General features: G+C 51.3%; 1 protein-coding gene across 2 annotated transcripts in view; it reads right to left on the reverse strand.

Moving 5' to 3' along the window:
- Positions 1–2,766: 2,766 nt before the first annotated feature.
- Ppp2r2c (protein phosphatase 2, regulatory subunit B, gamma) overlaps positions 2,767–15,975 on the reverse strand; it is an 84,677-nt gene continuing 71,468 nt past the window's right edge. For both annotated transcript variants that reach the window (NM_057116.2, NM_001412427.1), the window contains 3 exon segments: positions 2,767–5,491; positions 8,705–8,796; positions 11,028–11,197. In NM_057116.2, the coding sequence (NP_476457.1) occupies positions 5,200–5,491; positions 8,705–8,796; positions 11,028–11,197 (554 nt within the window). In that variant the 3' untranslated portion in view covers positions 2,767–5,199.

Below are 15,975 nucleotides of genomic sequence, written 5' to 3' on the forward strand. Positions count from 1 at the left end.
CTGGTGTCAGTAGGATGACACAGTGGTTGAGATATGCACACAGCCCCTAGCACTGCATGTAGCTCAGACTCACGTGTGGCTATGGCAAGCACGTGAAGGAACATTTCATTGACTCAGACACAGGCGAAAGGCTAAGGCGGACTCGGCGAAGACTATGCAAGCAAGCCAAGCTCAACCTTCTTCACTGTCACTTGTGTCATATTTATACTCCCTCCAAACACCACGTGTTTCCACAGGTCTTGCCTCAGCACGTGTGTCTGTCTCAGCTGACATCACTCTGTCAATCAGCTTGGATCTGTGGAAGCAGGAAGAAACTGCAGCACACCCCCAGAAGTTTTTTTTCATGTGTTTCTCTCTATGGAATCACCACAAATGGAGCTCAACTTCACAATGTAAAGCAGACCCATACATGTGTCTTGTTAGCAAGGAATCCTTCATCACACGTTCTTCCACATGCTTGCTTTAGCAGAAATGCTCCTTCACATGCTCGCCCCAGCAAACACCTTCCAACACAACTGACTTCCCAAAGGACCCTGAAGTTTCCACTTCGCATACTCACTGTGTGTCTGTGTGTACACAGGGGTGCCTGTGCATGTGGAGGTCGGAGGTCAATCTTGGATACCTGCCAAGCCACCACCTTGTTTTTTGAGACAGGCCCTCTCATTGGCCTGGGACCTGACCAGTGAGGCCCAGGGATCGTGTCTCCTCCCTGATGCCAGGTTTACAAGCATGTGCCCCACCATGATCGGCTTTTTCCCATGGGTTCTAGGTCTTCATGCTTGCACAGCTAGCATTACTGACAGATCCGCCTACCCAGACCCAGAGGAGTCTCTGTTCTTACAAATGACACAGAGTGACATGGGTGACAGGTGCAGGGATCACCCAGAGCCGGCAGGACTATGGAGAGATTAACACCCCAGTCTGTTTTCAAAGGGCAGATGGCAGGTGAGGGGCTTCGGAAGCCTGAACCTGACCTGAGCACTGTTATCTGAAGCTCCTCCCTGGGGCAGCAAGGGGTTCTGGGTACTGTCCAAGTTCTGGCTCTGGCAACCATTCCTCCCCACCTCTGGACGCTGAGCTCCTCAGGGAAGTGTCACCTCTTTCCCTTCAGGAAGGCCTAGGTGTGGTCAGAGTGGATCCAGTCCCCACTCTTGCTGCCTACTCTGTGCAAGTCCTGGGGCCTCCCTGAGCATCCTGTCTATGAAGGAAAGCGAGAATGTTCTTAGACAACCTGAGGGAAGGTGCCCGTGTGCTGGCCTGGAGCCCGGTGTTTGTGAAGAGCACACATTCATTTCTGTAGAGTCAGGAGACCTTAAGTCCATCCTGGCTCTCAGTGGGAAACGTCAAGCTTGGCAGAGCTGGGTCCTATGGAGACCCCCACAGTGACATAGCTTAGTAATGCTTGCTGGGCAAACATGAGGACCTAAGTTAGAGTCCTGGAACCCACAGAGAAAAGCCAACCACAGTGGCACATGCTTGTAATCTTGGCACCAGCGAGGAGACAGGATCTTGGGGCTCGCTGGGTAGCAACCAGAATTGGCAAGCCCCAGGCCAATGAGACTAGAGGCCTTCCAGTGTGGCTGTGGCCCACCTTCCATCTCTACAGCCAACCATGGCTGTCCCATCTTCCTGCCATGCCTCTCTGAAAGTTTTCCTGATGTCATATTCCTAGTACAGTTAGGATAGCCCCCTATTATGGAGGGAGGATTCAGGAGACCTGATGGGGTCCCCTGGGCCATCCATGACAGTCCCTGTGCCTCAGAGACCATGGGAACAGTCACTGACTCCCAGCACTAGAGCTCCATTTCTGTAGCTAAAGTGAGGCATGGTGGGCTGTCACAGTCTCAGATGCCAACCTGGGTATCCATGCCGATTGAGGGACTTCGGCTGTGACGATTCGAATCCTGACCCAACATCTGCTAGTTGTCCCAATTCATACATGATACTTAGTCACCTCTGAGCCTCAATGTTTCCACGTATAAAATGGGTGTGGTGACAGTACTTCATCTACGAGCTATGAAAAGCATCCTACGGAGTCTAGGCTAGCCAGTCCGGCTCAGCAGCACGAAGGTTCCACAAACGAACTTTTATCTTATTAGTCACCCAGAGGTCTTGAGGAGCCAAGCACTGTTTATACATGTGGGTAAAAAGTTAGTCAAATGACACACAGCCAGGAAGTGGCCTTCTCATCCTGATGCTGACCTAGAGGCTGTCACTCCACCTCCACCCCCTTCCTTACCATAAAAGGCTTTGGGGAGGTCTGGGCTTCAGGGAATACAGAGGAGAGGGAAGCCCTGACTTCTTCACAATCTAGTGGCCCGTGTACTGGCCACCTTCCACCCAGATGCCCATCCCCCGAACCTGAGGCCTTTGCAGAGTGAGGCCACCAAGGGGTATTAGAGTCGAGGCTAGCCCCAGATAGCACATGCAGCTGGTATGCTAGGCTAATGCTTGTGTTTGAGCCTCAGTTTCCTTACCTGGCTTTGTGGTGACTTTTTCACACCTGGAGACAGGCCTATCATGAAACACATGCCAGGCAGTGGGCTCCGCAGGTCCCATCTGGGGACCCCTCCTCCAGGCACATGCCAAACTTGGTGGCCCCACTATTTCCTCCTCCATCTGGGTTAGGGTTGGAGCCAAAAAGACATAGCTCAATGCAGCCCAGTCTCAATCGGAGCTGCCTTCTACCCCACCCACCCCACTGCCTCCCAGCGGCTGCTCCCCATGCAGGCCAGGTCCCTAATCAGCAGCCGTCCGAGCCTCATCTTAGATGTAACATTTGTTATTTTATTGGAAAAAGCTGGTATTAACATATTTATAATTTTATTCAACAGTTGGATAATTGGTGAGACACTGAAGAAAAAAGAATGCACCTATGAGCCACAGAACCCCAAGTGATTGGGCCCGACTATGTTACCAGCACGTATATATCCAATTACCCTCCAAGGGCCTCACCCTCGGAGAAGAACCAAAGCAGAAGAAAACAACTCAAAACCCCAACAATGTCGCAGTGGTTATGGGAAATGCCATGGATTCAAGACCAGAGAACTTAGGCAGAGCAAAGTGGCAAAGTCTGTGGCTTGCAAGGCTCTGGTCCTTCTGCGATTTCTCACATCGCCCCTCCCCCCTCCGCGCTTTTTTTTTCCTCGATCAAAACACGCATTAGTATTAGCAGTCCGCTCTGAACCTGGGTGATTTCTTCGGGTCCCAAAGACATACTTTTTCTTTTGGGATCTTTTTCTGTCTCTCTTTTTCCTTTCTACCTTTGGTACCCGACATTAAAACAGAAGTCTGGAAACTAGGGCCATGTGCAAGACCCCTCTCCTTTTGAAGACCATGTAAGATTTGACTTTGAAGACATTATGTGTGAAACCTATGACCTCATAGCAGCCTCCAGCTCCCAAGGTGAGTATCTTCTCTAACACCAAACTGCAAAGGTTGTGCCAGAGATCCAAGGCCAGTGTGTAAGGCCCTCTCACCAGGATTTGGGCTTCAACGGGATTTATATACAACTGGCCACATTCTTCAACTTCTTTACAAGAGGGGAAAGTCGCCGATCTTTCAGTTGCTAACTTGAATCAGGGTCAATATGTACATATAATACTGTCCAGAGCGCCTGAATTTTACAGTGATAAACATTCTTCATTCACGTTGACTCTTAAAAAAAAAAAAAGGCAAAAAAATGTAACGGACCCAGTTTCTGTGGGCCGGAAGTGAGTGTGCATGCGGTTTGTGCTTTGACACACACAAGGATACCTTGATCCACTGAGAAAGAAGAAAAGCTCTGTCACATCTGTTTCCCGGGTGGCAGTCCGTGTTGTAAAAACCAAAGCCCCTCTGCTCTCTGCTTCCAGAGTCAAAATGCCAAGCCCTGCAGTTCTGGGATTGCAGTAGTGAGGATGGGGTGGGCGTCACTATACACGGCCACTCACCTGTGGCCCTCAGGAGGTCTGAGAAAACATCCTCTGGGGCTGCCTGGCTGCATGCAACCTCCTTGGGGAGCAGCCGGAAGGGTGGGGAGAAAGCTGCAGATACAATGTAGGTGAAGTGCATCTTGGGAGGCAAGCCCGGACGCCACTCTTCTCCTCTCTCGTGTCATCTTGTCACCAGCGCACCTGCACTGAGTGCACGACATGAAGATGCTTCCCTTCTTAGGCCTTCCCTTGGAATGATGCTTGAAAACTAGTCACCAATGTGGTGGGTTGGAAAGAGCCTATGGAAAGACCTGCGTGGGACACCAACTCAGTCCTCAGGGTGGGACTCCTGGGCACCCTACCTCTCTGCTCGGAGCCTCGGTTCCCTCCTGGGTACAGAGGGGATGGTGACTACACCCCAGCTCCAGCAGAGCCTGGATCTCAGCTGAGAGTTACAGAAATGAGTGGACACATGTCTGATGGGCGTGAGGATTCTACAGTCAGGGACAGGACCCACTGTCGGCCATGGGAAGACGACTGACTGGCTAGCATGGAAAGGTGACAGCGAAGCCACCACAAAGTGGGCTGCGGGGATCCAGCCACAGCCACCATGGGCTGAGCACCATGCCCAGCGTGCAGTGGGCACTCACAAACGGACGGCAGTGAGGTGAGGGCTGCAGCCACACAGGGTCCCCAGTCCTGCTTCTTAGGACTTGCCTCAGCCTGGAAAACCCACACAAGGAACCCAGCCCTGCCTCACGATTAGCCCTACCACCTTGGCTCTGCTTCTCAGAACCTGCCCTGGCCTGGCACCTAGAATATAGAAAGGCATCCCAAACACCCAAGGGGCAAGCTGCCATCACCAACCCTCAGTGAGAATGCTCTGTCCGACATCCAACATGAAGCAGCATCTGAGCCAGGGCCCATGGCTGGCTCCTGTGAGGATCTGCAGATCCCGACCGGCTTGTGAACTTCACTCTCTGGAGCCCCATCATGGACCAGCTTGACTTTCTCTGATAGGAACCCACCCCGGACATGAATAAAGTCCTGATAATAATAAAAGGCCCAGCCCGAGACAGGAGGGCCGTAAACAAAGGAGCCCCGGGCAGAGACCCACCAGGCACACCCATTTTATCCACCTGTAACTGAGGCTCCTTCCTTTCCTTTGTTTAAACTGGCAATCGCCATCCAAGCCGACTCCAGCCTAGGGACTCATGTCCCCACAATGGCCACCACGCTCACCCTGTCCTCTTACAGAGGTGGCCGGGAGGGCCACTGAGGCCAGCTAGTGCATGTCAGAATTGACCTTATCCTGGAAGATGTACAGGTTGTTGGTGGCTGCAATGGCAATGATGTTCTCCGCTGGGTGCCAGGCCGTGTGCAGGATCTTCTTGGTGAAGTCCAAGCTGTCCACACTGATGTCATCACGCCGCCGCTTGCCACCCACACACACGCGCCTTGGCTTGAGCACCGCTCTGGGTTTGCTGCTCTCCCTCGAGGCCTCCAGCGTCACATCCCGCTTGGTGTTGCGGTCAAACATTCGGAAGAAGTTGTTGTAGGCCCCTGTCATGATGACACTGGAGAGAGAAGGAGAGGGGTCAGTGTGGGAGGAGAGAGGGGACAAGGACACTCCGGAGCTATGGGGTGAGGCAAATACCACAGCAGGCAAAGGGACCCTCAGAGACACTTCTGCCCCATACTTTCTGCTTCTCTCTAACAAGGGACTTTGAATAGTGAGGCATGAAGTCGGTTTGTTTAGGAAGCAGGCCTGGGCCTAAAGGAGGAATTTGGGGTTGGTTGTAAGGAAGGCTGGAAGAGAGGAGGAGGAAGAAGCTGGTTGCCACAGAGGAGGGGATTTTCACACCGTTTTAGAAGAAAAGCCGGGGTTGGGGATTTAGCTCAGTGGTAGAGCGCTTGCCTAGCAAGCGCAAGGCCCTGGGTTCGGTCCCCAGCTCCGGAAAAAAAAAAAAAAAAAAAAAAAAAAAAAAGAAGAAGAAGAAAAGCCTACATCAGTCTTGTAGGTGTAGAGCAAAGAACACCACGACCAAGAGGGACCCAACACTTTGTATGTGAGTGTATGTGTATGTATATTTGTGTGTGTGTGTGTGTGTGTGTGTGGGTATGGGTATGTATGTATTATGTGTGTATGTGTATGTATGTATGTATTATGTGTAATATATATTTGTGTGTATGTGTGTATATGTATTGTGTGCGTAAGGGTTGTGTATATGTGTGTGTATATTTATGTGTGTATGTGTGTTTGTGAATGTGTGTATGTTTGTGTATGTATGGGTGTGTGTGTATGTGTATGGGTGTGTGTGTATGTTTGTGTATATGTGTGTGTATATAGGTGTGTGTATATGTGTGTTTGTGTATGTGTGTGTGTATGTTCATATATGGGTGTGTGTGTTTGTGTATGTGTGTGTGTATATATGCATGTGTATATTTGTGTGTATGTGTGTATATGTGTGTGTGTGTGTGTGTGTGTGTGTGTGTCCCCAAGACATTGGCACAAGGCCACATGAAGCCCATTTCCAGAGGGCTAACTCAGGCAAATCCGTAAGAGTGAATGTTCAGGTCTAGAAACAAAGCCAGACCCTGCTCCTCCATCCAAGGCTGCTGGAGTGGAGATGCAGGTTCCACTGAGGGCCGTTATATCACAGACTGACCCGCCCTCTGCTGGCCCATTTACTAAGGGCCGTAAAGGGATGGGGAATTTCTCCTCTTAGCCTTGGGCTCCTGGGATGCAGGCATTGAGGTCCCTTCCATAGACAGGCCAAGCTTGGGGGGATCCAGAGGCAGAAGGAAGGGTAAAGACCACTCTTCACTGGCCAGAGACATGGACAACCATTGACTGGACACTTTCTAAGGTCCCTGCTACCAGACATCTTTTCTAATGATGATGGGGAAAAGTACAGAGTCAGTGAGATCGCATCGTATCATAAATGGCAAGTTACAGGAGGAAAAGCCCAGGAGCCTGTGGGGCAAGGCAGAGAGGACCAAGGCAGCTTCCTAGAGAAGACAGCGGAGCGAGCTAGGTGGAATGTGCTTCAGCAGGATGCAGGGTCAGAGAGAGGAGATGTGGAGGAAGAAAAGGGAGGGTCGGGTACATCTATGGGGAGTGTCAAGCATAATTAGGATGCTAATCCCCAGAATTAGGGCTCCAGAGGCTGGGTGATTTTGTGCTGAGTTCAGGCACTGTCTGGATACATGCTCCCCCTGGTGGCAAAGTAAAGTTCAGCAGTGCATGGCAACCTTTAGCCACCTACCCTAATATCCTTCTTATAACAATTTCTCACCTGCAAGTCTACCAAGGCCTGCTCCCACTGTTCACTGGAGGATCCTAAGTGGGTGTGGCTGCCTGCGGGAGAAGCACTCCTGGGAGTGGTCAGAGGAGGCTGAAGCCTGGTTGCCCGCCCTGCCTCAAACCAGGGCCCTATCCTGCCTTCTTCTCATTGGCCTTAAGTGAACACTATGGACCACCACGCAGGTCCCTCTTCTCAGCATGGTTCTTGTTCAGAGCCTCTGCAGAATAGGTGGACCCCTGGGATGACAGCAGCCCCTACATGAGGCCAGGCCTGCTCAGAGTGGCTCCTCCTAGTGGTCTTTTGCCTGCCATCTCCATCCCTACTAACAGCCTCAGCCTTGAGCACAGCCACTATTCCTGACTGCCTAAGAAGCTCTAGAATGTTCCATGCACCTGGGCACAGGGCAAAGCAGATGCTACCTGTGTGGATGCACACCTGGATGAACACCTGGATGCATACCTAGACATACACCTGAATGAACACCTGGACGTACACCTGGATGCCTGAATGCACACCCGGACATACATCTGGTTGTACACCTGGATGAACACCTGGATGCACACATGGATGGTGGGAAGTTTGGGCTGAGGTTCTCATGCCACCACTTCACAACCACTGATGGAGGGACAGGGGCAGTGGAAATGGAGGGGATGGCACAGAAGTTCTGGTAAAACATGGCAGGTGCTATGCTCCTCTGGTCACCTAAAGCCTCTCTCCTTCTGGGCAGCAGGATACGTGGCTATTCAGCCCTAGGAGAGACCCTGAGAGGCCATCTACCGGCCTCTATACTGTAAAGTCACAGGTAACTAACTGAGCCTGAAGCCTGTGTGTGGGGACAGAGAAGCAATTTCCCACCTCCTAACAGAAAATCTTCTAAGCTGTGGAAGCATGGGCAGGCAGAGGCAGGCCTTTGGGCCCAGCAGGGGAAATGAGGGATGCAATGGGCCCATCTACATCCACTGTGCTGGGCCCAGGCTATGGCAACACCGGAGTCTGTGCCAAGCACTAGGGGCTGTGTCTCAGGCTGTGGGATGGGAGAGGTAGATCACAACTAGGTCATAAGTTCAAGTGAGCCCCAGAGAACCAGCATGGGGCTGCCACAGTGATGGTAGGAGGAAGGTGTGGGTGATTCAGAGCCTGCCTGTCTAGGCATGGAGGTGCTGGAGTAAAGGCCTCATCAGAGGGCTCAGGGAGTGGGAGGCATTTAGCCGATCCTGACTTAAAATCCCACAGCATCCCGGAACAGGGGGTGTCAAAGTGAGTGTCAGCATCAGTCACGGGGGTGAAGGAAGGCTCACTTCCTAGACTTGGACTTGAGGCTAAGAGCTCTGGCTGCAAGGGAGGAGACCTCCCACACCTCTCCCTTCTCTTGACCAGACAAAGTGCAGTTTTATGGTGACAGACTCGGGGAAACTTCCTCCTGGGGTGAAGGGTGAGGGGCAAGGCAGGGTGTCTGAGGCTGCATGCCTGCAGCTGGCTCACCTGTCACTCCCATTCCAGGCACACTCAAACTTGTCGAAGATGCAGTCACTCTCATACAGGGAGCAGAGCTTACTCCGCAGGTAGTCATGGACCTAGTAAGAAGAGAAGACAAGCTGAGTAATGGACACCATTAGACCTGACCCCTCCACAGGATGGACGACAGTCTTGTCATAGTCCTGCACACACAGCTGACTCACAGCAACAGCGTTCACAGTTCAGAGACTGTAGAGGCTATCATTGGTGAGGCAGGAAAGGGTGAGTACTGCTGTCCACAGTCTAGGGGCCACTCCTCCTGTCCCAGACTTTGGCTCATAGTCCTACCAGACTGTGTCACCATCACCCTGGTCCCACCTGCCTGAGACCTAAGAAGATAAAGCCAAGGCTCTAACTCTTTCTGATCCCTGGGTCCAGCACCCTTTGCAGTGCATTGGTCAAAACCAAAGGGCCCCATGGCACTGCCAATCCTTCCAGAAGGCAGGCCTCTCATGATTTCGCCTCCTTGTGTAGGCACAACAGCCCTTAGTAGGTCCAAGCATAGGTGTGGTAGCTTCCCCTCCTGCCTGCCAAGCCTTGCCTGCTCCCTGATGGCAGAAAATGCTTCAGCTGCAGAGAAAGAGTGACTGGCAGGCTTGCTGGGCCTGCGGTGAGGACGCTCCAGTCTAGGGACCAGTGCCTTCAAGAACTGTGGGTTGAGGATGATGGTATTGTCTTGGGATAATCCCACTCCTGGAAGCCCACCCCGAGACTTCTCTTTTTTAAATTATTTACTTTTATTTTATGTGCATCGGTGTTTTGCCTGTATGTGTGTCTGTGCAAAGGTGTCAGAACTCCTGGAGCCAGTGTTACAGACAGTAGTGAGCTGCCATGTGGGTGCTGGGAATTGAACCCGGGTCCTCTGGAAGAGCAGTCAATGCTCTCAACCACAGAGCCTTATCTCCAGCCCCTGAAGACTCCTTTTGATGGCGTGAAATAGCTCTCACTTGTCAAGTACTGCAAGTTGGCAAAGCAGTCTCACTACACACAATTTCTGGGGCACAAAAGTCACCTCCCAAAGACAGGGGCAGCTGTAGTCATTATTACTGCTAGTTTAGAATGTGTAGGTCAGCTTGCAGAAGCCAAGCATCCAACCCTCAGTTCTCATAATAGTACCACTTCCCACTAGGATCCAGGTCCAGACTCCACACTCACCCCTCCCTAAAATAGACATCCATACAGGTCGACCTATGCTGACCACAGTGTTCTGATGGCCCCAGGGGGCTGGAAAAGCACTGACTCAGTCACCTCACAGCTTGGAGGTTGTTTCCGGTCTGTGTCGAGCTGCGGACACTTTCAGAGGGACACAAGAGGGTCTGGCCCTGTTCAGAGTACACAGGGTAGGACCTGGAGAAGTGGGGAGTCACAGGCCCTGCTCACTGCTAACAAAGGGGTGGTCATGCCAGCAGGAGATGTCCTGGGAACATGTGACTTCTAGAAGCTCCTTCCAGAAGCTCTGCTCCAGGACACAACACCTCAGGGTTTGTCAGGGCAGCAAGCGGTGCTGAGCTTTGGGACTGCCGCCACTGAGCTGAGAGTCCTCTGTCACTCTCCAACTTCCCGGCGGCCCTGTCTGCAGCATCGTTAGTCAGTGCCTTCTTTGCTGGAGCAGGACAGAACAGGTGACAGACATGTGTGTGGACGGACAGGCGCAGCCCTGTGGGCAGGACTGGGGTTTCTATGGCATGCCTGAGTCTGTATCTGCCAATCCAAATTCTAGACAACCTTCAAGGTTCAGCGCAAATGCAGCTGCCTCCAGAAAGCCCTGCCCTCCCCCTTGCCAGACACCTACAAGCTGCACTGTGAATGTGTTATTTTAATAGCAGACCAGCTGTGCCCTTGTGCTCCACCAAGGGATCTCGAAGAATGATGAATAAAGTTTCAGGGGTCCACCCTGCGCACTGGCTCAAAAAAAAAAATCCATCCTGAAGATCTAGAATCTTCCATGCTACCACTGAATACAATTCACACACAGGTTTACGTGGGGGTCATGCTTACTCACTGGTAAGGCTGTGTGGATGGTGCTGGGGTTGCATCTGCACCCCAACTTCAGGCCTGACAACACACCTTTGTTCTTTCCTCCCCTCTTTCCCCAGAAACTAAGTTCTAGATGCAGAGGGCAGCCCCATGCAAAGGCCCCCTCAGCCACCCCAAAGGCTCTCTGCAGTTTAGTCTACACTGCAGCACGGAAAGCCCCTATGGCTGGGCAGCCCTTGGGGGTTTTCGGTACAAGGAAGGGAGATCTCATACCACACGGAGGGCCCTGAGGCTGCCAGACTTCTACACACACCTGGTAGGTCTCTATGGGCCTCGCCTCCATGTTCAGGTCCCAGACCTTGACAGTGAGGTAATCCCTCGTGAGCATGTAGCGCCCACTGTGGCTGAACTTCACGTCGGACACCGAGGAGATGATCTCTGAGAAGAAGGAGCGGTTGCTGGGGTCCTCGGGCTCTTCAAAGACTGTGGAGAAAGAATCGGCAGCTGTCACTGGCTGTCCTGCCCAGTCAGAACCACAGCTGGCTGTATCCGCCTGGGCTTAGCTGTTTGTCTGTACCATCATTCATTCATTCATCAAACCTTTCCCTAAACACCTACCAAAACCCTGGGCTCTAAGGACCCTCTAAAGAGGAAAAGCCAGCTCCTGGAATGGCTCCTTTGTGGAAACTGTGTTAACTGAGTATTTACTGTAGTGATGTGAGTGACTCCACTTAATCCCCTAATAAAACTTTCAGGTGGTAGCCTAATTACCCCCATTTAATACACAAGAAAACTCAGCCTGAGTGAATCCACAAGCAGATCTCAGAGCTATGCTTGCTGCACACTCTCTGCTGCCCCCTACTGGCAGTTCAGAACACAAGCCTGACCATGTCTTGGTAGTCTGATGTGCTGGACGTTTTCTGCCTCTAGGCCAGACCCTGATGCAGCTCTGGTACTAACTGGTCCTGAATCTTCCCGTCAGGAGTTGCTGCTTTTGTACTGGACACCTGTGGCTAATCACACCCCAACGGGGCCTGGCGACTGGGCAGGTGGGGATGTGGACCGCTGTGGGGCTAGCATTAACTCCCTGGGCTCTGTGGGAAGACAGAGAGGTGCTGGCAGCCAGTTACCACCTAAGCACCTCCAACCTGCAGAGCCAACCTCAGGAAACCACTAAGTGACAGTCCTACCCACTGCCCCATTGGAAGCAGAGGGTTGACCAGAGCTCCCAAGAGGCTCAGGACAGAACTTTCCTCTCCAGCCACATAAAGCCCCCAACAGTGGCCCAGCCCCCAAGAGGTAAAAGTGCGAATAAAGTGGATCCAATAATGCTCACTGACTAATGTCTAACAACTGTTCGTTCCCTGTTCACCTCATACAACCAATGCCCAGGAGACAAAGTGAAAAGTGTCCCTAGTTGTAGCCCATAAAGAACGGGCTCCCATTTCCGTGTCTCAGAGGCCATCTTCTGTCACACTCTCGCTTATACCAAAGCAAACCTGGGGAAGCTCTGGGCCTCCCTCCCAAGCTTGCTCCGTCAGAGGCCTCTTCCCACCACGCTGGTTAAAAACACTGTATGAAGACCCTTGGGACAGGATGGGGACTTGTGCTGGCTGTGTAGCAGCCGGAGTGTCAGCCATGAGCCAAGGTATGGTAGCTTTAGCAGCTGGGAAGAACAGGGGGAACAGCTAAAACCTCCAGAGAGCCAGCCCTGCCCACACCCTGACTAGATCTCCAGCCTCCGTAACTGCACAAAGCACGAGTGTTGTTTTAAGTTGCTGAGAAGCATGCTCTCTGGAGGCTGCAGGGCAAAATCATGAGAAGGCTGAGGAAGAGCAAAATGCCGGGAAAGGGGTGCCCGTGTCTCCACCTTGGGAGACCCTGAGCAGTGAGTGTTGCGCTATCCTTGAACAGCTCAGCCCCTGTTCGCCCTTCTTGCGGACTCTGCTGTCAAAAGCGGAAATAACTGCCTATTTTGAGGACTCATGAATGGCTGTTTCTATGGTTACCCTGTCACAATGCCTAGCAGACAACAACCTGGGCTTCTAGTGTTTCTGGGAGATCCGAAGCCATGGATGGGAGTCCAGGATAACCAGTATACCCGAACCCTGTCTGGTTCAGACAGGTCTGGGGAGCTACTGCACTCCTTACACCGTCAGCCTCCTCCCATGCCCTGTGGCAGGCATGAGCGCACACTGTGCTCCACTGTGCTTCTCAGTCAGTGAGGAGAAAGTTGCAGTGTCATCCTCTCAGGAAAGGATGCTGTGCACAGGGCCCTGGGGGAGGCTCTGACAGCCACACCCTGGCTTTTAAACATAGGAGTGGGAGGCAAAGAACCAGTGAGAGCTCCCGGCTTTCTATACAAGTGCAGCTGGATTAACAATCATGGCTGATGAGGAACAACACAGGCTTGGCCCCTGGGAACCAGATGCTAGATTTCTCATAAGAGCCAAGAGTGCACACGGTGGTTGAGGCACATACGGCCAAGGACAGGGACAGTGGCCCTTGCAGCAGCATCAAAGGCTAAGATGTTATGGCGGAGGGCATGGTTGGTGTCAGAGTGCTTGTCGAACATGCTCCTGGCTTAGGGTTTCATCCGGGCTGGGGGTCGGGAGGCAAACAGGGTAGGGATTGATTCTGAATCCTGGATTCCACACAGGCTATTCAGAGGCTGAGAAAAGAGTCCAGAAGAATCTAAAATATAGAATTAACTCCAACAGAAAATGTGTATGAACCACTGCAATGGTTAATATTCTCAACATAACAAGATGTAGGGTCACCTAGAAGACAAGCATTCGGGCACACTTGTGAGGAACTGGCTGTGGTTAGCTTCTGGGATATCTTCATTAGGTTAGCTGAGATCGGAAGACTCATCCTAAATGGGAGGCACCATTCCCTGAGCTGCAGAGAAAGGAGAAAGCAAGCCAAGCACCAGCAGTCATCTCCCTGCACTCTGACTGAGATGTAATATGGTCACACACTGATGCCATGCTTTCCTGCCATGATGGACGGTAACCTTGAACCATGAGCCGCATTAACCCTTTCTCCCTTAAGTTGCTTTTATTACAGCAACAGGAAACAGCTCTAATTCAGAAAAATTGGTACTAGGGAGTGGGGTGTTGCTGTGATAAGCCTGACCACTAGGCTCTTAGGCTTTGGAACAGATTTGAAGGAGGAATATGAAAGAGTTGGGAGGTTTGAGGCAGAAAAGCCTTGAATGCTGCAGGCACAGCTTAAGCTATTCTGGTGGGAGATTGAGAGACAAAGATGTTGACGGACCTTTGAACAGCGGAGGCCCTGCTCGTGAGGTTTGAGAGAGAACAAGGGCTCTATCTGGGTCTGGGCTGAGGACCATGCATGTAGATTCTTAGGAGAGAAGAGCTTGCGTATTGTATGGATGTATCACCTGTCAATTAAAAAACCCATGGCCTATAGGAAAGTATAGACTAGAAGGCGGGATATCTGGGAGGTATCCCTGGAGGATTCTGGGATAGAGCCACAGCAGGGGATTCACTCAAGATGTGAGGAGAAGATGCATGACACCTGACAGGTAACCAGTCATGAGACAGAATGTAGATTAAAATAAATGGGTTATTTTAGTTATGATCTATTCAGAGAGGAGCCCAGCTATATGGAGAAGGTATTTGTAAATTTATTTTGAGTCTGAGTCTTATTTCTGGGAGCATGGGGCTGGAAGAAGCAGACGTTAACGTCTACAGATTCTGGAAAAGAGTCTGGCTTCGTGTGTAAACGTCCAGAGTTTAAAGTTTAAGGTTCATGGATTAACTTGTTTGGTGGAGGACATTCTAAGACAGAAGAGCATTAGGCTGCAGCATACCTGTTTACTGCATGCGTAAGGGCCACGGTAAAACAAAACAGAGTACAATCTGGACATAAAGATATTTTTAAATGTGCAATTTGTCTAAGCGGAAAAGAATTCAGGGAAGCCAAAAGTTACAGTCAAGACAGTAGCTGAATAGAAGCCATGATTGTTGCAGAGAAAGTTCGGGCACTGCACTGGGAAAAGAGAAAAATCCCTCTGAGGGCAAGGCCTGTCCATCAAAGCTCCAACAAGTGGAAGGCAAAGTCTGAAAGGAGTCAGACTGGCCTGAGAGTGCAGCTGCGGGGGTTCCCTGCCTCCTGCCATGGGCCCTGTTTCCCCAGAAGCTGATCCAGCTGCGGTCCAAGGAGGCCAGGCTACCTTTCACACTGGCAGCAGAACGTAGCAGTCATCCACACAGCACTGGTTTTTGCAGGTAAGAAATATGCAGGAGTGGGTAGGTCATGGAAGCTTGCACCACGGTTCCAGAAGGCACTGAAGCCAGATTGTGTGGTTGCACAACATTCCCTGCGAGGGGGACTTAAGGTCACTTGTGCAGCTCAGAAGGTAAAGACTGTGGGGTAATGGAGACCCAAGGATATTGGAGAAGCTAGGACCATGGGACATCCACCAAAGAAAGGTGCTGGCATCGAGTAAATGTGGCCTAAGAGAGAGGCTATGTGTGCTGAGGACAACGGAGCTGGATAGGTGGAGTTTTTGAGCTCTTTGCTGCCCTGTTGAGTCCATAGAGGGTCCCAGATACTGGACATGGAGCTGAAAGATATGTTTACCCTGATCTTTAGTCTTGCTTTAGATATCCCTTGCTATGACTCCATGCTTCCCCTTATTATAACATATCATTATATGTTTGGGAATATGTGACTTTATTTTACAGGTTCACAATCAAGAGGTTGCCTGGCATCTTAATAAGATGTGGGCCTTAGACATTCAATGATGGTGGAATGTTAAAGACCATGGGGACTTCTGAAGGTGGACTGAACACAGTTTGTTTTCTGAGATGGCTTTGCGCCTACGGAGATAAGAAGTTAAAAACAAGTGTGGCTTAAAGGTAATGTGTCGGGGTGTCAAGTTAGCAAGAGGTATGGCTGTGATGGCAGATACTGTCAACTTGACAGACCTAGAATCACCTAGGAGATGAACCTCTAGGCAGACCTGTGAGGGATTACCTCATTAGGTTAACAGTGTGTGAAGCCCCATCCTGAAAGTGGGTGGCACCATTCTCTAGGCTTCATCCCTGGACTGCAGAGGAAAGAAAAGACTAACTGAACCCCAACATCTCTCCTCTCCTCTCTCCTCTCCTCTCTCTCTCTCTCTCTCTCTCTCTCTCTCTCTCTCTCTCTCTCTCCCCTCTTGGCCCCTCTGCCTTGTTCCCTCTCTCTTCTTTCTCTCTCTTCTCTTGACCCCTGGTCTAGTCTGGACT

The sequence above is a fragment of the Rattus norvegicus genome, chromosome 14 (assembly GCF_021556685.1).
Source record: "Rattus norvegicus strain SHRSP/BbbUtx chromosome 14, alternate assembly SHRSP_T2T, whole genome shotgun sequence".
Lineage (NCBI taxonomy): Eukaryota > Metazoa > Chordata > Mammalia > Rodentia > Muridae > Rattus > Rattus norvegicus.